Genomic DNA, 27996 nt, shown 5'->3' with positions numbered 1-27996 from the left:
TGATGAAGCAAAGACATTTTCACTGTACAAACCTGTGAGCTGCACTATGGCTACACTACAGTCAGAGCTGCTGAAAAGAAATCCTCACTTTCTGACCAATCCGGATCCAGATCTTATGTATATGTCAAATTAAATGTAATTTTATTGCCGTTATTTTTACTGTGTCTTTTTAAGGATTTAACTCTAGAGTACGCGACAGCGACAAATCCAACAGCCATCACTCCAGAGGAATATTTTAACCCAGACTTCGACCTGAAGGACCGAGACATTGGACGTCCCATTGAGCTCACCATCAGAACCCAAAGGTGAATAAAAAACAGATTAACTCTTATCTATCTATCTATCTATCTATCTATCTATCTATCTATCTATCTATCTATCTATCTATCTATCTATCTATCTATCTATCTACCTACCTACCTACCTACCTACCTATCTACCTACCTACCTATTTATTTATTTGAATTAATGTTATTGCTGTTGTGTAATTTCCTAGTTTAGATTTTGTTTGGAAGAAAAAAAAACAATATTTTCCTGGAGAATAAACAGGTTTATACTAAATAATTGTCTTTGACCACATTCAGAATAAGGTCGGTTGAGGCAGCTGGTTGAGGTTTTTCTGGTGCTCTCGTAATGTCCCCGTCTTGTTGCTCCTCAGGTTTAAGGGAACGTTGTGGATGAGTGAAGAGCACCCCCTCTCTCTGGTGGAGCAGGTGACCCCCATCATCAACCTGATGGCTCGCACCAGCACTCACTTTGCCCGTCTCCGTGACTTCATCCAGCTCCGCTTCCCACCAGGCTTCCCCGTCAAGATTGGTAACGCTCAAGAGCACACGCAGGAGCTCTTCTTATTTCAGCAGTGATCCAAAAAAAAACTTCCTCAGGTTGTCTCTCAGTTAATGATGCGTGTTTATTTTTTAAATTCATCTTTGTCCAGAAATCCCACTGTTTCATGTGCTTAACGCTCGCATAACGTTCGGAAACGTGAACAAGTGCAGTACAGAGGAGCCGGCTGACGTGAGCCAATCAGCCACGACACCTTCTCCCACAGAGGAAAGCGAGAGCAGTAAAGCTTCAGGTATTGCAAACCAAACCCACAAATCGGTTTACTGTACCTGAAATGATCCTTAAATACTGAGAGTTAAACCGTGTTAATGTCTGATGACTGATCGGACAGCTTTCAGGACTGGATTCAGGAGCTAAGACCTGATTTTATGCCCCTTTTCCACCGAGGCAGTTCGAGTGCTGGTTTGGAGCCAGAGCCTAATTTAGAACCAGTTCTTTCTGTTTCGACCGCCAAAGCACCGGCTCCAAACCAGGAAAAGTGGTTCTTAAGTAGCACCAAAACGTTTCTGGTCTAGACCTAAGAACCGCTTGTGTCCGGGGCTGTGGGCGGGGCTACTGTTAGCGCATTTGATAGCGTACCTTAAGTATACTAATGTTTAATACACTTTTACTTTACCGTGATATGACACATTATCAGCACACATGATAGTAGGTAGCTACATGCTAAGTCTAAATTTTTTTCTGTGTTAACGATAAAATAACGTTATGTACTTTATCGATTACAACCTCCGTTTATACAGATTACACGGAGCTGCACGTACACATTTTATTCGCCGCGTTTGGATGCCAATTTGGTTCACAAAGCCATGAGCATTAATGGTAAAGCAACATCCGCCATTCTTGTTGTGTTTGTGTTTGCCGCTGCTGCGCTAACGTTGCTGGGACACGTGACACGTATACAGTGACGTCACACTCGGTGCTGTGTTGGCTCTCTAGCCGATGGAAAGACAAACCGGTTCTTAGAAGGTTCGCCAGTGGAACCAACTTTGAACCAGCACTAGCGCTAGCTCTGAACCAGCACCCGGTTCTTTCAAGTCAAGTCAAGTCACGTGAAATTCTTGGGAGCGAGCTCCAGAAATTGCAGAACCATTTACATACAATAGTAAGAAACATAAATAGAACAATTTACAAACAGGTTAAAAAAATGTGCAAAATGCTTAGTACCATTTGAAATGTGCAAATGTGGAAAGGATGCAATGTGCTCATACGTAGTCAGTACACACAGTGTACTACTAGACATATATATACCCATACATATATGTATGTATAAGTATAAATATAAATAATGTATATAAGTATTATATACATGTAATATATATGTATCATGTAAGTTGCAACAGACTGTACAGATACAGAAATGTCCTGTGGTACCGCTAGCTTATTGTCAGATAGATTGTTATTTTAAATTAAATGCAGTGTGTGTGTGTGTGTATATAGTCCCGTGTGTATTGATGCAGTACGAATGCAGTGTGCGTGTGTGTGTATAGTCCAGTGTTGAACTGTTGAATATTGTGGAAGTATGCTATATGTTGTCTTAGTTATGACTGTTGAATATTGTGGAAGTATGCTGTATGCTGTGTTAGTTATGGCCGGTGGAAAAGAGGCAATAGATGCTCAACAGTTCTTACCTGGGCTCAGGTACAGTGTGTGCTTGAGTGAACCAAACCAACAGACTGTTTTAGCCTTCTCTTTTTTTACAGGTGCCACTCCGTTCCAGGTGTGCTCCTCTGTTTTCAATGTTCCTGCTAACTACCACCAGCGCGGGGGCAGCAGACACACCCACACTCACCCCCCCACCAACCACGACGAGGAGCTGCTGCAGTATGCCATCCACCGGAGCCTGCTTGACTCCAGCGGATACGGCACACAGGTGTGTCCCCCCGTGTGTGTGCCCGTGTCCCCGTGTGTGTGCCCGTGTCCCCGTGTGTGTGCCCGTGTCCCCGTGTGTGTGCCCGTGTCCCTGTGTGTGCGCTCATGTGTCCCTGTGTGTGTTTCTGTATGTAAATGTATGCACTGGAATGCATGAGATGTGTGTATGTAATTGTTTAAGCTAGAACATATGAGCTCTGTATGTGTGTGATTTTCTCTTTCCTTGTGGTTTCTAGAACCCCTGGAGTGACTCTAATGGAGTTTCAACACACAGTCCGGTAGAAAGCCTCAGCGATGGGTAAGTCAGTGGTTCCACTTTCAGTAAACCATGAAGCTGTACAAATGATTTAATGTCAAATAGCAATAGTCATAAACTCTGATTAACCAGTCAGACCATTTGGCAGTCAGTAAATAAACAGTCAGTTATTTAGCATTTAAACAGTCGGTAATTTATTCATTTATTTATTTTTGTACCTCAGGAACGTCTCTGAAGGTGTCCTTGTGGATCTTAGCGAGACCACGCCCACCAGCACTGACTCCGCCTCCAGCCCGGATTCTGACCTCCAGCTGGCCATCGAATTGTCCACACGAGCACAGGAGGAGGAGAAGAGGAGGCAAAAGGAAGAGGAGGAGGAGCTGGAGAGGATCTTGCAACTCTCGCTTACGGAAAAGTGAGCACAAGAAAAGAGACTGAGAGACGGAGGAATGACACAAGGGAAAGTCTTGTTTCCTGTCCTGCACCCTCAGATCTCTTCAACGGCACGTGACTTCCAGTTGCTTCTCTCCCATCAATTGCATCATGTATCGTTCTGTTACGCATCCAGCGATCCGTTCGATCCTGACATGAAGGACACCCTTTATCTCGCAGTCAAAAGACCACAGAAGCTTTTTAACCCTAACACTTCCTGTTATTATTCTGCCTTCTCTGACATGATGACGTTGCTGCTGCGTTTTCTGAGCTGCTTCATGGAGTGTGTGTCTGTGAGTGTGTGTCTGTGAGTGTGTGTCTGTGAGTGTGTGTCTGTGAGTGTGTGTCTGTGAGTGTGTGTCTGTGAGTGTGTGTCTGTGAGTGTGTGTCTGTGAGTGTGTGTCTGTGAGTGTGTGTCTGTGAGTGTGTGTCTGTGAGTGTGTGTCTGTGTGTGTGTGGTACAAGTATCAAAACCATAAGAGTAAGCTCTGTGGAGTTTTACATTTTCTCAGGGTTCTTATGAGGTTCCATAATATAGTTCTTTAGTATAACAATGTTGATGACTCAGAAACATTTTGAGATTAGTGAACGTTCTGGAAGCTCCAGAAGAACGACATGGTTCCAACCTCACGCCAAGATTAGCTATAATTAACCATTGGCCAGGGATCAGCGATATGGTGTACTCTGATGCACGGTACAGCTGCTAAAACTTAACAGGAACTTACGTGAACATTAAACATAACTATAATTGGATAAAAAGTACGATGCAGTTCATTATTTCAAATTGGTAACTGGCTGTAAATGGGATAAAACACTTGGAGGTGTGCTGTTGTATGAAAAAGACTCAACTTTAGTGTGGTTACTGTAATGAGCTTCATCCAGTAATCCAGTTCCCTCCTTTCACTACAAATCCTGTCTGAAGAGAAAAGTTGAATTATACAGTGATTTGTGTTATTGTGGAAAAATCAGAAGTCTGGGTAGCAATTAGAGAAAGAAAATGTTTATTTGTTGTGGTTTAAGTTCACGCAGGGTTAATGCAGGCTAATCTCAGTTCAGCAACTGTAGCATGAAGCATCCATGTTTGCCTTCAGTATACTTTAATAAATCTAAATAAATCATGTATATAGTGTGTGCAGGACAGTTTGGATATACCTGCTCACGTGTGTTAGTTAGGACACGAGCTCGTCGACTCCACAAGCAATACCGAAACCACTGTGCCTCAGAGTGCGAGACAGAAGAACAGATGAGGATGTTCTAGTGTCTGAGCGTTGCACCACAGCTACAGGGTTTGTTGTTTAATCGTATAAAATCTTAATATTGAAGTCTGTGTGAAATCTCCAATGATTTCCTGTTTTGTTTTTTTTTTGTTTTTTTTGATGTTTTCGGATTGTACGAGATGCTGCTGGTGTTGAACGTTAGATTGGATCATTCATTATCACTGTGAGCTAAAGTAGAGGAAGACTCCAGTTTTCCTTGTATCCTCGTGCTGTGTGTAAACATATCCAGCTTCTTCACACAACTCACATGTAGCCACTTGCAGCATAAGAGAAGGAGGACAGAGTAAGATGAAGCATGTAGATTTCTGGTCGGTTTGCTTGTTACTTCAGCTCTGAGTTACAGCAGTATTTACACAGGGAAAGTTCCTTGTATTCAGAGTGTGTGTGTGCAGCTTGAACTAGATTGAAATCTCTAGAATCTAAAAACATCTGAGACGGGATTCTTCAAAAGCAAATAGACCACTAGCTTTAAACACAAGCGCTCGCTATAAAACCTCTAAAAATGTTAAATTAGGGATAGAAAATACGGACCGAAGGAGGACAGAGCAGTATTCAGTTGTGTTTTTTTTTTCCCTGACTTGTGTGACAAAGTCAAGATTGCTGCATGTGCTACAACATGACCTTCACTATTGCTTCGAAACGTTTTAGATCCTTTTCTGACTTGTTTAAGCTACAAGATACTAACTTAATGCACATAATGTAGGCTTTTCATCACAATTTACAAGTTTGTTAAACTAATAATTAAAATGATTAATAAAAATTAAAAATGTGGCCCTCAGACAAGATGGAGCACATGGCTATGTGAAAAAAACAACAACTAATAAATACTGTGATATTATTAAGGGTATTTTTGTTCGTTTAGAAGCAGGATGTTGGGCCATGATTCAGTGTTGAGGAGAGAAATATGAGTGGAGACTTCTGTGTTAATTGTAACACACAACCACTCAGAACAACACAATGAGGTGATGTCATCAAGGGCGTGATGATGACTGTTGAAAGCGGCGCAGATTTTTCACTTCTACCTGGATTGTAACAAACAGACAAACTCTTTTTCTCACACATGCACAACACACACACACACACACACACACACACACTTTGTTCTTTTCTTAGTGCACCTGAAGGAACCTTCAGCAGTGTAAATGTAAGCAGTATCTTTATTTTATATTTTATCACAAAAACGACTGTGATTGTCAACAGTATATAGGCAGTGTTCTTTTTCTGGTGGTTTCTTGGGTTTTTAAAGGAAGTAATTGCCAAACATGATCAGTTTTACCATATCAGGGTTTATTGGTGTCTAATTTTCACGGCTAATCAACTGTTTTCTGAGCTGGGCTTATGGTAAACTGTATAATCTTTTGAAGTTAACAAAAAAAATTTCATGTAATAAAAGCACTTTATATGACTAAACAAGTATTTTCTGCATTATTAACTCATAAAAACATCGACTGTGGAGCATTTGATAACTTCACACTGCTACAGATATCTCTGTTCCAGCTCCTTGTCTGACCAGCAGATGGTGGTATTTGAGCACTTCTCCTGCTTTTTGCTTGTTCAAGCTCATCCATCATCTCAGAAGCACACATAGAAGTCCAGATACATAGTTACAGATGAGCTTCTAAAGATAGGTACGTGGATTTGAGCTACAGGTCCTAATCCAATTAGACTGCAGGAAGCGGGTCTCTTTCGTGCCGTGGAGGAGGACAGGGGGCTGTGAATAGAAATGCAGATTTGATTAGATCAATCAGCCTCCAGGAATCATCCATGTGCTACATGATGTCAGCTCTGATCTGGAAACATGAACGATGCTGTACAATGATGGAGGCGGGTGGCATTCAGTCATAAATGGGGAGCCGGGTGTAAAAGTTTCCGGCAGGATTAAGCTAGCTCTCTGTCTAAGATAAGGCCTCTGTGTCAGGTTTTATTTTTTATGTCCAGAAAGCATGAAACCGAGCACAGCACTATCAAGCACTATTTAAGTCCAATGTGACGTAATTGTCATCATGTCATCATGAAATGGGAAGTGCAACATAAACTCCATCATAAAAATTGGCCCTTTCTACGCCAATTAAGGAAGTATGGTCTGCCACAGGAGCTGCTGATGCTGTTCTACACTGCAGTCATTGAATCTGTCCTGTGCACATCCATCACCATCTGGTATGGTGCAGCAACAAAAAAGGACAGAAATAGACTACAACGGACATTTAAAACAGCAGAAAAAAATAATTGGTGCCACCCCTGCCCACTCTCCAGGACTTGTAGGATCCAAGAACCAGAAACTGGGCAGGAAAAATCACTACTGACCCTTCGCACCCCAGACACAACCTCTTTGATCTCCTCCCTTCTGGCAGTCGCTACAGAGTTTTGCTTACCAAAACTGCTAGATACAAGAACAGTTTCCCCAGACCCCTTATCACCCTGATTAACAACTCCCCATAATTATATTCCCTGCTTCATAGCATAAGTACTGCATTATCAGAACTGCCAGTCATCACATCATCTGTGTATGTTACACACACTACTGCTGCTGCATATTGTACAAAAAGCATAATATTGCACAATATTGTTATTTGCACTTCCCACACTTTATGTACATAAATGATCAGTCATACATTCTGTATTCATATTTAATACTCATATTGTCTATTGTATCACATCTGCACTGTCGTATATAGTTTGTATAGTATAGTGTTATTTATGTCTGTACTTTTGAGAGTCAAAACAGCTGGAACCAAATTCCTTGTGTGTGTCAACACACTTGGCAAATAAACCTGATTCTGATCATCACTTGACACAACCATACATCTCATTGTTCAGCAGCAGTCAGTGAGAAGGTTTCTCTGTTTCTCCTCCAGTCGAGCTACCACTGATGCAAAACAAAAAACTTTCATAATTTACTTCAGGTCATTTGTAATACGTCACTGATGTAACCTTGTGCTGTTAATAATCTTTAATAGTTTATTGTTCAGGTTACTGATAGATATTCGATGAGTCAGGTGTGCATTTAAAAAAAAATGTATTAGTTAATATTTTATTTTACTTGATGGGATTTTTTGTTGATAGGAGTTCAGGATATTTTATTTTTAACCAAACCCGGCTGACTCTTTTCCAACACATTGTCCTGGAATTGTGTTTTGTTCTCCATCAAACTGCCTTCTCCAGGTGAAGGTGAATTCATACCAAGATAATGTGATACTTAATGTACAAACTGTTTGTACATCATCTCAAATGAGCAAATACTTTCGCAATCTTGTAATTCGTACAAGAAATGACATAATTTACTTATGAGTCACTTATTGTGTAAAATATGTAAAAGGTAAAAATGTGTGAATATTTATGCACCACAAAAAAAAGCATTTCAGTTCAGCTTTATTGTCCAAATAAATACAGACAAAATCTAATACACGATAATAAATACATAAAACAAACACTGAGGAGAGAGAAAAATAAAAACTGAGCAGCAGCTGAAAGAAACCCAGCAGGTGCAGAAGCCATGAAGCTCCTCTGCCTTTTCCCTGATTCAAACACAGGATCATGTTCGACTCCATATACATTAAACATGATAATGGCATCAGGTTGAACAGAATGAGATTACTGCAGTCCATCTGTGAAGCTCTAACGTCAGAGTTTCCCTGCGCTAACACACTGACTAAATTCTCATCATGAGATTAGGGTTTCATATCAGACTTCTCTAAGCTTCTATCATTGCTTCTAATGTTCCCACCAAACCCTGCATTTATGCCACTATACCTTTATCAGTAGCATAGAAACAAGCAAGTTTATATAAACATGCGACTGGCTTCTGCACTTTCTCTTGCTAGATAGAAATTTAAACCAACGGTAACTCGTGTGAAACAGTTAGTGGTACAGCAACCAACTATATTTAAACATGGAAACAATGTCTGACTAGCATTAAAGTTAAAAACTAAAACTGTATAGAAAACTGACATGTTTAAACGCATTCAACATGTAAAACAACAGAAACAGGAAGAATTTTCACTCAGATGTGTTTCAGCAGGGAAACGACTGAAAAACACAGATATCTCAGAACTAAAATCTGGAGAGAAGTCAGAAAGAGATTCCCTGATTTTCACAAAAAGAAAAGAGACACAAATAACATATAACCCGAAGTTACCCATGATTCTACAGGCTTTTGTCCACATGAATTGAAAAAAACTGAAGGTCAGTAAGGTCTGTAAACACCGTTCCATCTGAAACTCCGCTCCTCAAATCCCGGCTCCTCTTTCTCCATCATCTGCTCACCAACAGGGTTTACAATAAACCAAAACTGAACAGAAACTTAATATTAACTTAAACTTAAAAAAAATAAATAAATGCAAAACAGGTCCAACTGAAATGGTGCAGAACACAGTAAGAAAGATGATTAGGTTTTTGAGTTCTTCATATAGTAGTGTTGACATAAGTGTCAATTACGTTGAGTAATTTAATATATAAAGTTTGATTAGAAATATAGTTTGAAGGTCCAGATTACTATTAAACAGGGGTGTGAACACTTTTTCACAGCAGAAACTATAATTACATTCACTGTGGCTCAGTTTATGAGGTAATTCCATAATTGTGGCGTCATGTCGCCTTTTAAACTTTTAACTCCTAAATGTACAACTTTGTGTTTTTATCGTTTTACATTTTTAAGCCAAACCTAAAAAACAACACATCCGAACATTAAAAATGTGTTAAAACATAATAGACAGCAAACATTCTGTCTATCTGTTGGCTTAAATAATTACACAAAAAAAAGTGGCTAGCTAGCAGTTTTCTTCTCAAGAATCTCAGGAGATTCAGATGATGCAACTTCCTGTTGTGGAATATTCCATGTATTTCACAGGGGGTTATTGATGTGACTAAACAGGGCTGAGAAACTGCTACATAATGCTTAAAGGTATAAAGGTTGGTAAAATGTACATACACTATAAGTATGATGTGTATAATAATTAATGCAACCATAATATGATGTATAAAGCATTGTATTAATTATATAATCAAGGTAAAGTGTACTTATAGTGAGCTGAGGCAGGCACTAGAGACTATATTGAAGATTTAAGATGTTATCAGACTTATCTTGAAATTATTTTTCGGTAACATGTTTTATATGTCGTTGTGAAGCACATTTTACTTTTGTTTACTTAAATACTTAATTGTATCATGGATTCGACTTTAGACTCTTGCGCATGCGCGTTTCAGCAGCAGAGCATCAGTGAGTATTATTATGGACAATTAAAGCAAATGAAATAAATCACCTGTCAGTCACCGAGCTCGCAGTGGCTTGTACACACACACCGCCATGACGAGCATAAACACCACGAGAACAGACAGGACGGTAATGAGCAGCACTGGGAGGGAAAAGAGGAATAAACAGTAATGTCCACTACAGTAACATCACTAGCCATCTGCTCTGTTGTGCCTCATTCGTCAGCAATCAAAATATCTTCACGTCTAAATTCCTGAATGTTTCTTACCCAGATTTTGTTTTTGCAGCACCGCATAGGGCCTTTCGTTTGCTATCGTCTCACTAACGGAGATTAAAAGGATGAAAAGAGACGAATAAACCCGCAGTCCAAGCATCATTGTTATCCCAAGACAGGTTCAGTCAGAGCAGCTAGTTTCACACACACACACACACTACTTTACTAAACAGTATGTAGGAATAGTACACATCTAATGCTGCGTGTTCTGTTCACATACTGTTTAGTAGAGTAGTGTGTGCATTGTGCAGGAATCTGAGCCGAGCATCTGCAGGGTCCTAAGTCCTGTTGTATTTTTCTTTCTAGTTGTATATTTCTGCAAAAAGCCCGATTTCTTTTTAAATCGATTTAAGACATAAAATAATTAGGACTGATAAATAATGTGTGAGGAAAAAGAAAACTCTAAAGAACAAATCAAATTAAGTATTCTCTCTCTCTCTCTCTCTCTCTCTCTCTCTCTCTCTCTCTCTCTCTCTCTCTCTCTCTCTCTCTCTCTCACACACACACACACACACACACATTGGTTATTACATGGTCTGAGAAGATTATAAAAGGTTATCACATAGAATTACTTGATTTCTTTTTAAATCAATTTAAGACGCATATGCAGAGACATAAAATAATTAGGACTGATAAATAATGTGTGAGGAAAAAGAAAACTCTGAAGAACAAATCAAATTAAATATTCTCTCTCTCTCTTTCTCTCTTTTTACTGTATATCTGACTTTGGAAAGTTTTCACTTCATCGATTGAATGAATTGTTATTGCATTGTATCACATTGGTTATTACATGGTCTGAGAAGATTATAAACGTTTTCACATAGAATTACTTGTGTAATTCTTTTAGAGTTTCATGATCCATTATGTGATTGATCACAGTGATGGTGGGTGAGATGATCCAGACAGGGTATGAGTCTGTATGAACTCTGAAGTTCAATATTAATTACTGGAACCACTGGAGTTTTGAGGATCATGTATCCAAGAAGCTAGGCATGCTTTACACATCTAACTTCCTTCCAAATTCATGACTTCCGTTACATTTTGACTGAATTTAAAATACAGAGCTATAAAATTTAAGTGAGGCTTAAATGGACTTGTAGGACAATCAATGTTACCTTATCCTGTTCATCATTTCTTTAAATGCTATCATGGATCGTGATGAAATAACATTAACCCACAAAGGAAACGAAGGTTACTTCATGTCAGGCTTATAAAAGTAGTCGTTAACTCCTCTGACCCGAGCTGACGGTAAACGTTCTCACATTTTGAGCATTTTGAACTCTTGCTTTTCTCCTTGAGGAGATGCTGGCACCCTGCAAGTGTCCTAATAAATCCGCGGAGCAGTTTGCTTCTTTGTTCTTTACTAAAATGGTGCTTAAAAAGTATTTTTTTAATTCTGTCATTTATTCTATAGTTCTCATGGCCTGTTTCTACTGCCCCGGTGAACAGGTTTAATACCAAACCTCAGAAATCTATTCAAAGAGAAAATGTTAGTGTACACAAATAAATGAATAAATTTGATGTTTGAAAGTTGATCACTCAGTCTGTAGTGCGAGGAGTCTGTGGATTTCTTACAGTTAAAGTTTGAGAACCGTGGATCGACTCCACGGCTGCTTTAGCGCTTCACCCACCTATTCACTGTGCTCATTAATAGGAAGTGCATTGAGCTCTCTTCCTCTTTTGTTTTCTCCCACTCGCTCTGAGACCCACCAATGCCATGGAGGCCTTTGATCCATTTGCAAAGTGCTTGAATGTGGAATTAGCATCTTCTCTTTCATATTCCTAGACCCTCATACCTCTGTTTCAGAGCTGCGCTGATTCCATTTCGTGTGGTCTTTAATAAAGCATCTCATTTAAGTGCTTGCCACAATGCCGTCCTCTGATCGTGCATGTGTTCACCACACAATGCAAATCAACGTGGTAATTAAAAAACAGCATAAACAGAGCAAGCCTCTTTGGAAAACAGGAAAGCAGGAGTTGGTCTCTTAGTTCCTCACATAACATGTTACATAACAAAAATACCATGTTCACACAACACAATAGCACAATCATGTGACTGAAGAGAAAATGATTTTCATCGTAGACCTTTATTGTTACTTCAGACATTTATACAAGCAAAAGTCTCAGTCACAATTTACAATACCGTACACATGAACAGAAAGAACAAGTTTCTCACACCAACATAACACTCACAGCAACCAGAAATCAAATTTGGTACTTTTTTCTGGAAAATAATCAAAGAGAATTACAGGTAAAACGTGGCTATAGGATAGACGCTGCATTCCAAATTTTAACACGTCCTTGTCGACTTCACAGTAATTTCTCAGTTATTACCTGGGCTGAAAGCAGTTAGATGAGCTTTGTAAGAATCACAGATCTGTGTCTGATCTTCAAAACTGACATGAATTGACAGATGAAGCTATGTTATAAACTCTTAACAGTAAACCGTTTGTTTTGCTGTGTTCAGCTTTGGGTTGTATGTAGTTTACTATTCTGTCTTCATGATTTGAAGGATATTTACACTGCCGTAATAGCCACTGGTTAATATATTGTGGCTGCGAACTTTTCCAGATCTATTTTGTGGCTTTAATCATCGCAGCTCATCTATTTTAAAAAGTGGGAGACGACGAAGTCCATTACATTAAAGCACTGTGGCCACAGGAACCTAAGTACTGAGATGACTGATAATATTACTCTTAATGTTGGAATAGCGCATGAAGACACACCAGAGTCACCGGGATAGTGATATGGATATGTCATTAAGAGCTGAGTGAACTTAATGTGTGCGTTGAGAGAAGATGAAACCACCTTTGTGAGATTTCAGGCTCCTGTGTTCCCCTCTTTCTCTCTCTCTCTCTCTCTCTCTCTCTCTCTCTCTATATATATATATATATATATATATATATATATATATATATATATATATATATATATATATATATAGACAGTGTCTTGTTGGGTGACTACACAAACCTCACACATTGAGTATCTTCTCAATTTGATGGCCTATTTTGGCCAAAATAATTAAGCTTGTATTCAAACAACATCATAATTTGTTCCAGGGCTTGAGATATTATCTTGATCTTGAAACTCTACTGTATATTAACACTGTATACTCATTTGTGACCACACCTTCTGGCGTTACCTTAACAAACAGCTAGTTTTTGTTTTCTACTGAACTTTCTGCAAAACGTTAATGTGACAGATCCAACAGAGTGGTACAAAGGAACAATTCCACAGACCGATCCTGTGGGGCTCGTGGTCCGACCTTTCTTCAGTTCCCTGCTTGGATAAAGTCATTAGTGAAGGTAATTGAATGTGACGTTTGTGTACAGTAAGTGTTGATGTGAAGTCGACAAATCCGTCTTAAAACCTTTACTGTAACACAGAGAAATTTGAAAAGGATTTGAAACAGTCTTCATCAACAGTCGTTTTTTTTTTTTGTCTTTTTTTTTAAAGTTTCACAGAGGCACGCGACCGATAGGATATGATAGGACGTTTTGAGGTGGGATAGCGATACAGATGTTCAGGCAGTGTTAAGGCAGCACACATCAGGACCTCTCCACAACGCACATCTGGAAAAGAGTCTGTGGTTTCTCTTCTCTCCGTGAGGTAAACATCATTTCATTTGCATGAACGTTTTTTTCCCATTCGCTAAGTCACTCCCTACTTCAATAATGGCTAAAAAGGACTAAATATTTAACAAAGAATATGAAAACGTCGAGCTGGCAGTCAGTGCACCAGCGTACTTTTTCTCATGGATCGTATTTTACATCTTTTTTTTTTAGCAGTTCACATTCTGCATTTTCAAATATTGCACCAATTTTTGTTGCGAGCCGATTTGGCGATAAAAACGATAAAGCCGAAGGAGCAATAAGTAGCATTTTTTTTATTTTACATTAAAATAATTTGCTCTGATTAGCCTTCGGTTTAAAAAGTGTATGTTTCAGGCTGCGATAAGAAAGAGAAGAGGAATTTTACTGGGACTAATAAAACTGAAACTACAATACAAATACACATGTTATGGCAGCTATAAAGAGTCGCTCCCTCACCAGTCTCTCGTTCTTTCTCTTTCTTGAAGTTAATAAGACAAAAAAGAAGTGTAGCTTGTTCCAACATGTTACCAATAAGCCACAAAGTGTAAACTCCTCAGTCCTGAAAATGTAAAGTTTGAGCTCTGACACTGGAGACTCAGTCTTTAAATGTAAAATAATCACTTCCTTACTGAAAACCTCACCTTCAACAATGACTGTTTTGTTGTTTCTTCATAAATATGTTTATCACTCTCAGATTACGTGAAGTGCCTGTCGCACTGTTACTATAGAAACGCTAACATGTCCATCTCCTCCTCATCCTCCTTCTCGTCCTGACCAGTCAGAATCCAGAGTTCCACAGCCGTGTTATAAGCAGTTATATTTTTCCCAGACAGTATTTTAAGCATCAGTATTTCAGTTTGTTATCATCAGACTTTTTTTTTCTTCTTGTTTAAAGAAGCCAATCTGAAAATGGAGTTAATATTTAAAAATTACAATATTGTGATAACTACATACCCTGCCATGTGTTAGGCAGCTATTATCACATAGCAAATAGGAATAATCAAGAAATCTGATGTTATTTATTAGAATTCAAAGGGAAAAATGAGTTAAATGGAATAATACTGGAATGGTGTTAGCGTCCTGTCTGAATGTGAGCAGCATACAGTAGTGAGGCTTGCACCTGGAAAGTGGACCAAAAGATGCTACTTATTGCTTCTTTAATTGTGTCCGTGAGTGTGTTTGGGTTTTGACTGAGTGTTTGGGGCTGTTTTTAAGGTACCGGTGTCAGACCCAGAGTGTCTGTGTGGATGTCAGGCAGTCTTCGCTCGGGCCGCAGGCAAACAGCCAGACGCTGAAAACACAAACAACAAACGAGGAGGAAGAGGTCAGAGGTCACTGTTGTAAAAAAAAAAAAGGTAAGGAATAAAATACTATCACAAATCAGATTGCAGGGATTGACTCAAGAGTTTGTGGCCAATCAGAACGCAGGGCACTGTGATATGAACAGCATCGTAATCACCTGTTTGAGTGAACCGGGCGTCCACACCAGCTTATACACCATGTAGGCCGGGATCCAGATGAAAGAGGAGAATCCGATGATGTATCCCACCGTGATGCTCCAGTCGGGGAACTTGTAATCGAACATGACCATCGGGGTTGGATTCAGCAGAGAGCTAACAATGATGTACTGAACAAGAAAACACACTTAGTTCGTCCAAAACCAGACTCGCACACGCCGACATCAATACTTTTTATTTCAGGGATCAGATCTGAATATTACATTTTTTTCTCCCAAATGGACACGCGATATTGAATCTTTTCTGCTTTCGCTCAATAAGAACACACTTCTCTTGCTTTTACAGTTTATGAGTCACATAAAGCTGGAAGCTTGTTAACAAATGCGAAAGGGCTAATGATATAAAAACGGTACGGGATCCAGGATCCTGCACTGATAAAAATATTGACTCAAGAAAAAAGCAGAGGAACAGTTTTCATTTGATATGCAGTTCTTCTCCACAAATTGAGTTCAGAAAGCACACTCTCTAGTTAGGTATTCGGCAGGTTTCTGTAAAAGTTTTGTCATATTAGTTAGCGTGAACTCTGTGGAATGAGAAATGTGCCACTGCAGTGTGAATTTTACAAATACATACAGTTTGTCTGAAACATGGAACTTTAGCTAATGTCATCTGTTTTGTGACAGTATCCAGCAACACAAAGCCTTATACAGTTTATAATTCATTGAAAACTATATAATTTAAGCTACACGTCAGAATTAGAGGAGTGAATCTGAAACTTTTGAAGCAAATTCTTGTCAAACTGATGGACTACAAACTTAAAAACCTCACATGAAAGTTTAAATACAATACAGATTGTAGTGGCACATTTCTGTTTTCTAAATATAGAAGAAATTTTAAATGAGACCCAGGAAACCGAGCCACTCAGAGCTTTATTATTATTATTAAACTATTAACTACAGTAATTTAGTATTTATTAAAATTTAACTACACTATTATTAGTCAAGCTATAAATTCCAATCCTTCCTTCCTCCATCCTCATATTCACAGTCCTTAATTCATCATCTAATAGGGTTCAGATATTCAAATAAACCCAATATATTTCCTAATACCTCTGTGTTGCCAAATCCAAACTTTTCTAAGCAAATTTTTTTTTATTTTTATTTTCTAGTGACAACGGTGACAAATGTCCAAGGCTTCAAATAATCTCTGCACACCTGAGGCAGAGAAGGAGACAGCCGTCGTTTATCACACGCTCAAGGACAAATAAAGGAATAAGGAGGACTATGTGCAGGGGTGAATGTCAGCTCTCGCATGTGTGATTGCGTTAGCAAAGCTGAATGGGATTGACATTTGGGATGCAGAAGTTTCAGAAGTGAGCCGGCGATCAAAAATGGGATTATAGTGTCTTTAAAGGCTGCAGGGAAGGAAGGAGCTTCTACATTTCTAAATGTGAAAATACTAAGCTGGAAACATGTGACCTTCTTTAGCTGTTAGACTTAATGTCCTCATTATTTATTATAATATGCACATCATTAAACTCAGTAAAATATGAGAGATGAAAAAACACAATGAAATGGGTGGTTTTATTCACCGCTAGAAAAGTCGGGCTGATGGCCACCCAACAAAACCTCCAGAAGAATCCGGGTGTGTATCCCAGCATGGATTTGACATCGTTGCTGAATCTGTTGATGCCTGAGAGAAAACAAGAATGATAGAATTTATTAACTGTGTCACTTTTGTTACAGATACAATAATTATACTGTAATTATATGCTATAGTTAACTAAAAAAACACAGTAACGTTGCTGCACTTGTGTTTGAAACTTTATCTCACACTGTATTGTGTTTTCAAAGCGAGATTTTTTTACCATAAAACCAGGAGACGGCGGTGGCTTCCAGAAACACGATGGATATTATAGAGAATCCCACTCCAAACTCTTCAAGAAGTTTTACTACATATGCACCACCCTACAAAAAACAACAAAAAAACAACAGAGTTGAAGTCAGTTCAAGTTCTGAAGCTCTTCAGGTGTGTGGAGAAACTTCCTCATGATGATAAATGCAGGCTGTTCATCTTGTCTTGACATTTTGAAACTGTCCTGGATTGGCCCGAATAAAGAAAATGCCCTTAGGTTCAGTCAATCTGGCAGCAGTGTAGAGTCTGTGCTGTGTAGAGATGTGACTGAGAGGTTAGGGTTAGCAGGTAAATCAGTATGTTTTGTGAATGCACAGAGCCCACTTTTCAAGTCTGAATCAGAGTGAAATTGATTCCGTTGATTCATTTCATTTTGCACTGTCTATAATTAAACCCAGCCACATAACACAAAAAGTTCTTGTAAAAAACTCACTTGTTGTTCAGAAATACATAATAGAAACAAACAAATCAGGTAGGTGTAAAAATCACAAAAATCAACTGCACATGTGTAGCTCTTACTCGATGAGTGATTTGATAATTGTATTAATAATGAATTTAAACTATTTTGTGTTGCACATCCGGTGTCATTTTTTGTTGATGGTCGTAAGTCCAAACCTCCAGCGCAGTCCTGGCAAATTTGATTCACTTGTGGTAGGTGAGTCGATTCAGAGTCAAATCACTTGTAGTTAGAGTTTCCCTTCCTACAATAGAGTCATTTTAGTGTCAAAGCATTTTTAACTAAAGGGTGAGTCAATTCAGAGTCAAATCACTTCTTCACTTCGGTTCACTCCCTGCAGGTGCATCAATTCAGAGTGAAAGAACTTTTAACTACTGTTCACTTCCTGCAGGCGAGTCGATTCAGATTCGGGGGAAGAATCAAGTGGTTTGTATAATTATGTGTTGTGTAATGCTAAACCAATACAATGAACAAAAGCACCGCTTGATGAATGTTTTAAAAGGGATGAAAGTGTATTAGGAACTCACTTTAGTCAGAGTGCTCAGAGAGCCCAAAAAGCACACAGTCACCAGACCCAGCACAAACACCTCCCTCCTGTGGGACAGAAAGTCTGGGTACTCATCCATCACTGCGGTAATGATGGCTTCCAGACCTCCAAACTGCACACACAAACACACACAAATACAGATTACATTCAAGAGCTGTATGTATATTTATATATATAAAAAAATGTCTGTGCGTGTGTAGACACACCGTGCTGTCCAATCCCAGTGTGATCATCATCGCAAAGAAGATGATGGCAAAAAACGTGGAGCCCATCATGTTAGCAATGGCTTCTGGGTAAGTGATGAACAGAAGACTTGGACCTTTGATGGGTAAAAGTCAACAGTTAACACGGTTTCTTGAAAACTGACCAAAATAAGCCTGACTGACTGAGCTGATTGTGTTCTTACCCTTGTTTCTGGCTACATCCTCCACGTTAACATGTCTCTGCTCAGCCATGTAGCCCAGAACGGTAAAAATCACAAAACCAGACATGAAACTGGTAAAACAGTTGACCAAACTCGTCACAATGGCATCTCTGATGAAAGATAAAGAGACAGATGTTAAAATGCATCCATTCTCACATTCAATCTCTTATTGAGAATCTGCTATAGTGTGATTTAGGATAGACCAAAGGTAAGGAGTTGATATAAAAGAAATGACATCCGCTGGAGTGAGGAAGCCGATTGGGGAGATTTAATAGATGCCGGTGTGGTGGTGAACCATAACATCATTAACATTAGACCAATATAATATGAAGACACTCATCTGTGCAGCTCTGTGTTTACAGCACTCTATACATCTGGCTCAGTTCATCAGCTTTAATTACAAAACAATTCTCATTTGTTCAAGATGCCAATGATCGAGAAACATCTCTTCCTCCTCTTCCTCCTCCTCCTCTTATTCAGACTCAGCCAGACACAATAACACACACACAGGCACACCTACAGCTTTTCTTTTCAATCCACTATCTCTATTTCACCAATTTCATCTCCTTTCACTTGGGTGAAGAGTGACAAAGGCTTTGCCTTAATTCTCATGGTCTGTCCCTTAAAAGTTAATAGTGTATGTGTGTTGTGAGACAGTGTGATGAATTTCTTGGTACCTATAGCAGTTGTTGTTGAAGGAGTTATAGCTGGAGAGAGCAAGCAGAACACCAAACCCTGGGCCGAGTGAGAAGAAGATCTGAGCTGCTGCGTCCACCCAAACCTGCAGCACATACACACACACACCACACGCCACACACAAACACACACACCCTTTTTAAAAAACAATATTTACACAGTTTTAGGTAAAAATCAGGCAGAAAAAGTAAAAGCACTGACAAAATAGTGCTGTGTGTGTGTGTGTGTGTGTGTGTGTGTGTGTGTGTGTGTGTGTGTGTGTGTGAGAGAGAGAGAGAGATAGAGAGAGAGAGAAAGAGAGAGAGAGCATCTTGTGGTCACAAAGCAAATGTGAACCAATTATGCATCTGATTAGTGCTGTGCTTTATTCACTCACCTCATCTGCATTACCCATAGCAGGAATACACAGCAGTTTTTTTTTTTAAATCAGACCGATGTGATATTATCAGTAAATAGCTCAAATAAACTCTGAGTACAACGATGAAGGTTTTATCAAGTTCCTAATGTCACATGGTCTTTAAGTTTCAACTGATTTTGAAATGTTATTCGCAGTAAGTGTGTTTGTGTGATTGTGTATGAAAGAGAGAGAGACTCACACTTGTGTCCTTAAGTTTCTCCCATTTGGGCTGCAGGTAGAAGACGACACCCCTCCAGGCTCCAGGTAACGTTGCACCTCGAATTAACAGAATCAACAAGACCACGTAGGGAAGAGTGGCTGTGACCCAAACCACCTGAGGGAGAGGGAGAAACATCACAGTGATGGTGTAGTTAGCATTTAAAACTCCTTTACTCTGTGTAAGTGTCTGATGTGTATGTGTGTGGTGTGTGTATGTGCGTACCTTGCCTGATGTTTTGACTCCTTTCCACAAGCTGAAGTAGACGATGGTGAAGATGAGGAACAGACAGAGCATCAGCTGCCAGCGGATCACACCCACGTTCTCCAAACCGTCCGACTCATGCAGCTCCAACACGTTCCTCCTGCTCACACAGAACCGACACACTCATCTACAACATATACACCTCCAGTTACTCCTCCATCACATCTCTCTCTTTAGTCTGAGAGCTGCAATACCGTAAGTGAGAAGAGGAACTGACTTGTTTCCCAGACACAACAAACCTAATGTTACTGTAAACAGATAAAAAGTGTTGAATGTCGTTATTTATTGAATAATGATATTAAGAATTGCATAATTGGAGAAATAAACACTTGGGGTTGTCTGTTCTAAAAAAGTAATCATCTTCAGTGTGTTTACTGTAATTCAGCTTCATCACATCCACTTCATTAATAAAGTTTTTATTTAGTGAAATTCAACTGTATTTCATGCAGGATTTATAGGAAGCTAAGTTTAGTGACCTGTCCAATACTTTGTACAGCTCTGATAAGAATGTGGACCTCTGTCCTTTGTGTTTCACCTACTCTTTTGCGTATCTTCTCATTCTTTGCCACTTACATGCACTTACGTGTAAAACTCCTCGGCTGGTGAGCGGGAGTAATTTGTCCATGTCACGTTGTCCTTGCCAAAGTAGTTGGTGCAGTTTTCCGTGTTCCATGCGTTGTCGCAGCTTGTCCATGGCAGAGTGCTGCTAAATGATGAGTAGAAGTAGAACAATGCCCATGCGATGATGGTATTGTAGTAGAAGGAGACATACAATGCGATGATGCAGATGGAGAAACCGATGCCTGAGAAAACAAAATAAAAGCAGTTGAGCCTGACTTTAGCTGAACTGTGCATGTATTTACAGTACTATGTCTCAGTTATTTGTGACAGGCTAATATTCACTTTTTATATATTTCACTTTTCAATATCTAGTGATAATTATACTCATCGTGTTTGGATCTTGTTGTACATTGAAGCATGGAAAGTTCATTACCTTTAAATATTGGGCAAATGTGTTTCCATATGGAGATGGCACCTGTGCGGTGAAACTGACCAAGAGCCAGCTCCATGTAGAAGAGTGGTACTCCTCCAAATATAGCCATGAGTGTGTATGGGATGAGAAAGGCTCCTGCAATTGACAAAAAAGGATTACTCTCAGGAGGTACTCAAGCTACAGTATGTTGATATGGTGTGTTGCTGTTATTGTGATATATGGGAAGTTTGGGGATTGAGTTAAGGCTTCAGAGGAACCATCTGTAGTGATGGTGAGGGGATTCTTGCTCAGCACTTGTTCAAGCACTTCATTATTCAGGTTAGTCTTCCATATCATTAAAAGGGTTTTAGGTGTCAAGGAGGTCTTAATAAGCTTCTTCTAATCATAGACATATTTCCTGAGCAGCCTCATGGAGTAAGACAGCATCATAATCTTTGTAGCACCTCTAGTGTACTCTTCAAGAAGCTGGTAGAACTGCTGCTATGTTCTTCCCTGGGCAACAAATAAATCTTAGTAATGACTGACACGGTAGCTTAAACCATCTCAATTTATAAACTGCCATGGAGCTGATCAAAAATGCAGACATACTGTATCATTATACCTAGAATGATATTTACAGACTTTCAAGTCTATGTCAACTTACGGCTTACTTTACACCTCAGCCTTTCACCACAAAATGTATGGAATGGTGGAAGGTTTTAATCAGATCTTTAATTTTCTGCTATAGAAGGTGGTAACTAAGGACCCATGCAAATGGCCTTCCATGGACACCTATCTTTTTTAAACTGTTTATGCTGAAGGTGAGTTAATGAGTTTGAAATAGATAAGATAATTCTCATGTTGATAACAGGAGACTCCCAGTGTAAGTTAAGTTTACTCCATCAATCCATGAAATACTGGACTGAGCCTGTGCCAGCTGTATCAGCTATGCCTAAGTTGCAAGAGGAACTGGAACCCATGATCTTTATCTGCCAGCACCTGGAAGATCTGCTAGATCAGTAATGGGATGTGGGTAACTATACAGGAGTCATTATAGGTCAGTGGTCCTAAATAAATCCTGCTGACAATCAACTAAGGAGGAAGAAAAAGAAAAGATCAGACAACCCAAACAGATAAGTGGTAGATTTGGACAAAAATGGACAAAATTAAGGTGATTTTGTGACAGGTTTAAATACCCCCTTTTTAATACCTGCTTCCTGTAACAGGAGATTAGTACATCCTATAATATGAAAAACGCTCTATAGAATGCATGGTTCACCTTTACTGTCTCTGTTTGAGCATTAAGGAATTGCAAACATGATCAAAAAGAAGAAATGTCTTCAGTCAAAGGACCTCTCTCTCTCTCTCTCTCTCTCTCTCTCTCTCTCTCTCTCTCTCTCTTTCATTAGAAGGTGAGGAAGAAGTTGATCTCTCAACAACGATAAAGATGATATAGCTATAAAAGTATTAACCATAAATAGAAGCATATAATCCATAGAATCCTGTTATGTCTTATTATTTATTGATTTCTTTGGTTATGTGATAAAAGGAAGGGATTGCATTCTCTCTCTCTCTCCCTCTCTCTCTCTCTCTCTCTCTCTCTCTCTATATATATATATATATATATATATATATATATATATATATATATATATATATATATATATATAACAATTCTAAATTTCATTTCAGCTATTTTTTCTTTTTTAACACCAATATAATTAACTCGGTTACCAGCAGTGACTACACTTTTCATATTTGTTCATATATTTATTTGTATTTTTTCTTTACTTTAACATTATGTATTCAAAATCTTCCAGATCTAAATTTAAACACAATTTTAAAGAGCTGCATTTTATATACGTTCATGCCACGATTCATGCCATGTTTCATTGAGAATTCGTTGTTTAGAAATTCGAAGAGTGAAAATAACCTTATTTCTCATATGAAGTCTTATTTTGTGAAGAACAATAACCTATTAATGGCCGTTAATAATATCGTGACTGACAAATTATGAAAACTAATTCAAACCCAGACTCAGTTTTTATTCCTTTTTTAAACCGTCCGCATTCAGAACCATGGACAGCGGCAGCGCTTCTCTGTTCGTGTCCTTCTCCTTTTTTATCTCTTTCTCTTTTTGCGTTAAATATTAACAACAACAAAAAAACATGGTTTAAAACAACAAAAAACGTTATAGAAACACAAACCGAAGCATTGTAATAATGTTAGCTATTTGGTTTGTAATTATTAACAACATGTATACTTTTACATAACTTATATATTAATTTTATTCATTTATATTTATTAACTTACTTTATTTAATTGTTTCAGTACATTTGCTCTGATTCATACGGCATGCACAAATTCTACCATGTTTAATTTTCTTTATTTATTCATTTATTTATTTTAAAAACATTTTTTTTTCTTTATAAAAAAATAATAATACAATCCAAACAAATAAGTTTTTTACCTCCGCCGTTTTGGTAGCAGATGTAAGGAAATCGCCACACGTTCCCCAGATCCACAGCAAAACCGATCACTGACAGAAGAAAGTCCATTTTTTTGCCCCATTTGTCCCGCGACTCCGTCTGCATCATCACCGGAACCAGACCGGGGTTCGCGTTCACCCCCAACTCGTGATGGTTCATGTCGCTGTGGAAAAGAAAATGTCCGAGAAACTCCTGGAGTTCAGAGCAAAGTTCTGCAGCTTTGACAACAGGTGAGGTTCAGGTTCAGCGCGCGCGAGGAGGAAGAGACATGCTGCGGGTTGGAGCGCGCGAGGTAAAGTGACCCACGTTGGGTGAAACGCACACACCTCTCTCTCTCTCTCTCTCTCTCTCTCTCTCTCTCTCTCTCTCTCTCTCTCTCTCTCTCTCTATCTATCTCTTCAACAACCTCTTTCTCTCACACCCACCTCTCTCACACACATGCACGAGCGGGAAGGCCACAACCGGATGAGATTAAAAATCTATATAAAACTCATATAAAACTCGAGCGCACGCGCTGTTAATGGATTTCTCCTGTTGCCCCGAGACTGGAGATTTGCATGAGGATAGTTGCTGCGTTAACACTTATCTTCGGTATCTTCACACCATCAATGGCCATGTATCTCTGTGTGCTGAATGAAAATCTTTTAGCGTTGCGTTAAAACACTGACACAGACTTTGTGTGGATTGAACGCTTAACATTGTGTTACAGTTCTACACAATTAACACACTGCTGGAGTAACACAACTGGACAAGGAGAAACTGTGGAAGGAATTCACCAGCAATGCGAAATGAACAGCTTTATTACTTAATTGACTAGACAGGCTTCAATCAGGAAGTTTAAACTTTATATTTCCTTATAACTGGAATACCTTCAGTAACTATAAAGCATGAATTATGATTCATTTCTTGGCATATTTCCATATATCTTGGCATATATTAAAACAGGAAGTCATGTTTAAGTGCTGCACTGATTTACAAAACAGCCAATCGGGCTTGAGATATGCCATGCCACGCCTCCACCCACTCTAACTCTGACCACTTACTTTCTACCAAGTTTTCTAAGTTAGGACAGGAAAGAGAAAGTGTACTGGATGTTGGTGTTGTTGTTTTGTTTTCTGACTTTTTCCAGGTCACACACGTGACTGACGTGGTCCGTTAGAGAAATTTGCCACCCTGTACTTTCCACCTAGCGTGCACTGAAATAGCACTGAACGGGCCTCGTTAGCTAAACGTAATAAAATGCGAGCCTGAAATTGAATCTGCTGCTTTTAGCCCGGGCTAGACTGAAGGAGTCATAAAGTGGAAAGGGAACTATGGCGAGTGCAAAGCATGAAATGAGGTTAAACCTGCAGGATGGAGATGAGCGCGGACGTGCGGAATCAGTGTAGCTCCACTGCCACAGACTGTGTGTCTGCAAGAGTATCTCCACCGGTGCTCAGTATCAGGCCACTTACATTACACACTTCCCTTGAGTGACTCACTAAATTATCACTTGAAGGGACAACAAGCTTAAGAGCCTTGCTGTAATGTACCATAATGGACGCGTGGATTTGGCTGCATTCTTGTAGCTTGGTTCTGTTGCTAGTTTTAGTCTCGATTTTTCTTTTTGGCTTCCAAATTCCAATTCTAACTAAAACAAGCATGAGCAACTTACAAGTTCATTATCTAACACACCGGGTGACAGTGTGATGGTGGTTTATTTGCCTGAAAACATAACTGAGGAGGCTGAAATTTCATATTTAACAATTTAACACCGTACTGTGAGAGAGTTAGCTACAAGACACACAAACAAGTTTACACTTCTTTAAATGGTTTATAAAAGCTGTTGCTTGTGGATTCATTTTCCCTCTGTATGTTATATGTTGCCTTTGTACTGAATGTTATTTTGCTTGGTTTAGGCAGGTGCTTTCCATGAAAAAGAATTTTCTAGATGTGTGTGTAGTGTTGCAGGTGTTCAGAACATTTGCGTTTTAATAACAGCATCGAGGAGCATCACAGCACCATGAAACTCATCCACACTCTAAATGTGAAAAGTATGAGGAAGTAAGGGTTTGTTTTCTTTCTCTGGCTGTAAAACCAATATGTTCACTAGGAAACTATGAGTAAATCTAATTGTACGCCAATTCCCCCATTTCTGAGTCATGTTTAGGAACAGCCTCAATACAACTGATATAACCTCTCTATCGAACTTTAATACAGACGACGTTCAGCCATGCTGCACTGAAAAGATAACAGTTTCTATGTTAATTAGCCACGAAAGCTTGACAACATACTGGTGTTACTGCCATGTTTAAGAACAGTGTCAGTGGGGCACAGATGAAAGCATAAATCAGTATACATGCCTTTAGTTTATTCTATCATCAGACACACTGAGGAAAAACTGAAGATGTTTGAAACATTGTTGATGTTTATTTGTATATTTGGTGAATTTTCTAGTTTGTTGCTGTCATCCAGCATTCTGTAAAACCCCCAAAAGATGCAGCTCGATCCAAAATACTACCAATGACATGAATGATTCAAATAAAATGATGTCAAACCTGTGGCTTAAGGTAGCAGGTATGTGAATCAAGTCATTACAAGATATTTAAACCTCGGTCATTAATTAACATTAAACATATCTTCATTCTGAGGAATTCCCATAATCCTCTAGTTTTTTTAGAGCTTGCTCATTCAGGTTCATGCTCTACAGCATGAGTTTTTCCCCTGAAGCAAGCCTCAACACATGGCTCTGTGCTTCAGCGCCAGCACACACAGATAAAAGCACATCATTCTGACAGAAAGTCTTACAGGAAGCCTTGTATATGTCGACTCCAATCACAAGGAGAAATTGATGGCTGCTGTTGAGCAGGAAGGTGGACTGACAAACTGGTAGCATGTGTGTGTGCATCTGTGTGTGTATGGTCACTATGGAAACTAATCTAAACAACACAACCTTCATTGCTGATCATTAACATCATCAGTATTTTCAGGTTTTTCTTACAAGTTTCTTCCATAACAAACACACATTACAGCGTTGATTAACTCTGGATTCCAAAGATTGGTCAAAATATTTAGATTATTTTGTGTGTGTGTGTGTGTGTGTGTGTGTGTGTGTGTGTGTGTGTGTGTGTGTGTGTGTGTGATTAAGCATAATTATAAATACATTTTTTTAAGTATCTTTTTTTTTTAAAGTATTCTTTGTTTAAGAATTGAAAAAATATATTGTCAGTTTCTGCTCACACACACACACACACACACACACACACACACACACACACACACACACACACACACACACACACACACACACACACACACACACACACAGAGGTTTACTTGTCATAGATGTGGTGAGAGCATTTTATGTGAACGTGCGAGGTGAAGTCAGTATAATGGCCATAACATATTTAATATTGAGCTACACATCCCTCACAATCACTAGAAAGGTCTACAGCAGAGTCCGGTATAAGTGTACGTGTGTGTGTGTGTGTGTGTGTGTGTGTGTGTGTGTGTGTGTGTGTGTGTGTGTGTGTGTGTGTGTGTGTGTGTGTGTGTGCTTGTGTGTGTGTGTGTGCGTGCTTGTGTGTGTGTGTGTGTGTGTGTGTGTGTGTGTGTGTGCTCGTGTGTGTGTGTGTGTGAGTTTGTGTGTGTGTGTGTGTGGGAACGAGCACGACCTTTTCTTCTCTAGAGATTGGTGGAAACTGCAGCTTCAAATGAAAAGAACAGAATTGAACAAATACATTTTGAAGACAGTGTTAATTGATGATTAATTGATATCACATGTTCTTCGTCCACTCAGTCCTTCACTCCATTAGTGTAAAATATTGTCTAGTGGCTGTTGACCAGAGGAAAGCAATCTGGATGTTGACACAGAGAAGTCTTTCAGTGGATCGAACCAGAGCTAAACATCGAAGAGATGATAAACATATAGAAATATGTATAACTCAAATTTACTAAACATGAGCATTTTACATCCTCTGTTTCAGTCAATCAGGCACATTTAGGTAAATTATTAAGATGAAGGCATCAAACCAGAGACTAGATACAGGGTTACAGACATGTTGCTGCTAGATGGCGTAATAAAAGTCAAAGCTAAACAAATAATAGCTCAGCATTAAAATATATCATTTTTTTTCATTCACACCTGTCACTTGCTTATCTGGAACTTTCCAAGAAAGGAGATTTATGTAATTGGATCATTCCACATTTTAACTGAAGCAGCTACACATACAGTTCCTGTAGATCTGGCATTGCTTAGACACATCATACGTTCATATACACACTGATGTGAAAGTAGAGAAGAACGCTTTAGTGACTTTCTCTCTTGTGGGCAGTTTAAATGTTTTCTGAAATCAGAGCTGTTTGATTCCAGTCTGGCTCAGAGATCAGCCTTTTGAGAAAACCTTGACAAGGTTTTGTTTAA

The 27996-nt window shown here is 39.0% G+C and overlaps 2 protein-coding genes and 2 long non-coding RNA genes across 6 annotated transcripts in view; 2 read left to right on the top strand and 2 right to left on the bottom strand.

Annotated features, from left to right (window-relative positions):
- The window catches only part of ankrd13a (ankyrin repeat domain 13A), a 12563-nt gene extending 6478 nt beyond the window's left edge, over positions 1 to 6085 (top strand). For both annotated transcript variants that reach the window (XM_027139975.2, XM_047818341.1), the window contains 6 exons: positions 175 to 305; positions 659 to 816; positions 938 to 1078; positions 2547 to 2716; positions 2952 to 3013; positions 3195 to 6085. In XM_027139975.2, coding sequence (XP_026995776.1) covers positions 175 to 305; positions 659 to 816; positions 938 to 1078; positions 2547 to 2716; positions 2952 to 3013; positions 3195 to 3390 — 858 coding nt within the window. In that variant the 3' untranslated portion in view covers positions 3391 to 6085. The remainder of the gene's footprint in view (positions 1 to 174; positions 306 to 658; positions 817 to 937; positions 1079 to 2546; positions 2717 to 2951; positions 3014 to 3194) is intronic.
- Positions 6086 to 8032: 1947 nt separating this feature from the next.
- LOC113638849 lies at positions 8033 to 10413 on the bottom strand. The gene is made up of 3 exons (XR_003439694.2): positions 10158 to 10413; positions 9939 to 10031; positions 8033 to 9031 (listed from the first exon to the last, which is right to left on the bottom strand). It is a non-coding gene; the product is annotated as an uncharacterized LOC113638849 (long non-coding RNA).
- On the top strand, positions 9463 to 17542 carry LOC113638822. Of its 2 annotated transcripts, none has more exons than XR_003439686.2 (5): positions 9463 to 9588; positions 13369 to 13471; positions 13623 to 13775; positions 14975 to 15114; positions 16385 to 17542. It is a non-coding gene; the product is annotated as an uncharacterized LOC113638822 (long non-coding RNA). The 2 variants fall into 2 exon arrangements; XR_003439692.2 differs by having other exon boundaries at positions 9504 to 9580.
- On the bottom strand, positions 13772 to 23910 carry slc6a4b (solute carrier family 6 member 4b). Its single transcript, XM_027139989.2, has 13 exons — positions 23576 to 23910; positions 21127 to 21261; positions 20716 to 20935; positions 20094 to 20232; positions 19851 to 19985; positions 19236 to 19339; positions 18541 to 18668; positions 18341 to 18453; positions 18115 to 18246; positions 17084 to 17183; positions 16808 to 16908; positions 15219 to 15386; positions 13772 to 15050 (listed from the first exon to the last, which is right to left on the bottom strand). The coding sequence occupies exons 1-13, from the start codon at positions 23751 to 23753 to the stop codon at positions 14970 to 14972; spliced, it is 1734 nt and encodes a 577-aa protein (XP_026995790.1). The 5' UTR covers positions 23754 to 23910; the 3' UTR covers positions 13772 to 14969.
- Between the last annotated feature and the right edge of the window lie 4086 nt (positions 23911 to 27996).

This window comes from Tachysurus fulvidraco, chromosome 9, assembly GCF_022655615.1.
Source record: "Tachysurus fulvidraco isolate hzauxx_2018 chromosome 9, HZAU_PFXX_2.0, whole genome shotgun sequence".
In the NCBI taxonomy this organism is placed as follows: Eukaryota; Metazoa; Chordata; class Actinopteri; order Siluriformes; family Bagridae; genus Tachysurus; species Tachysurus fulvidraco.
Note: the sequence above shows the minus strand (reverse complement) of the source record. Positions and strands in the feature narration are given on the sequence as shown.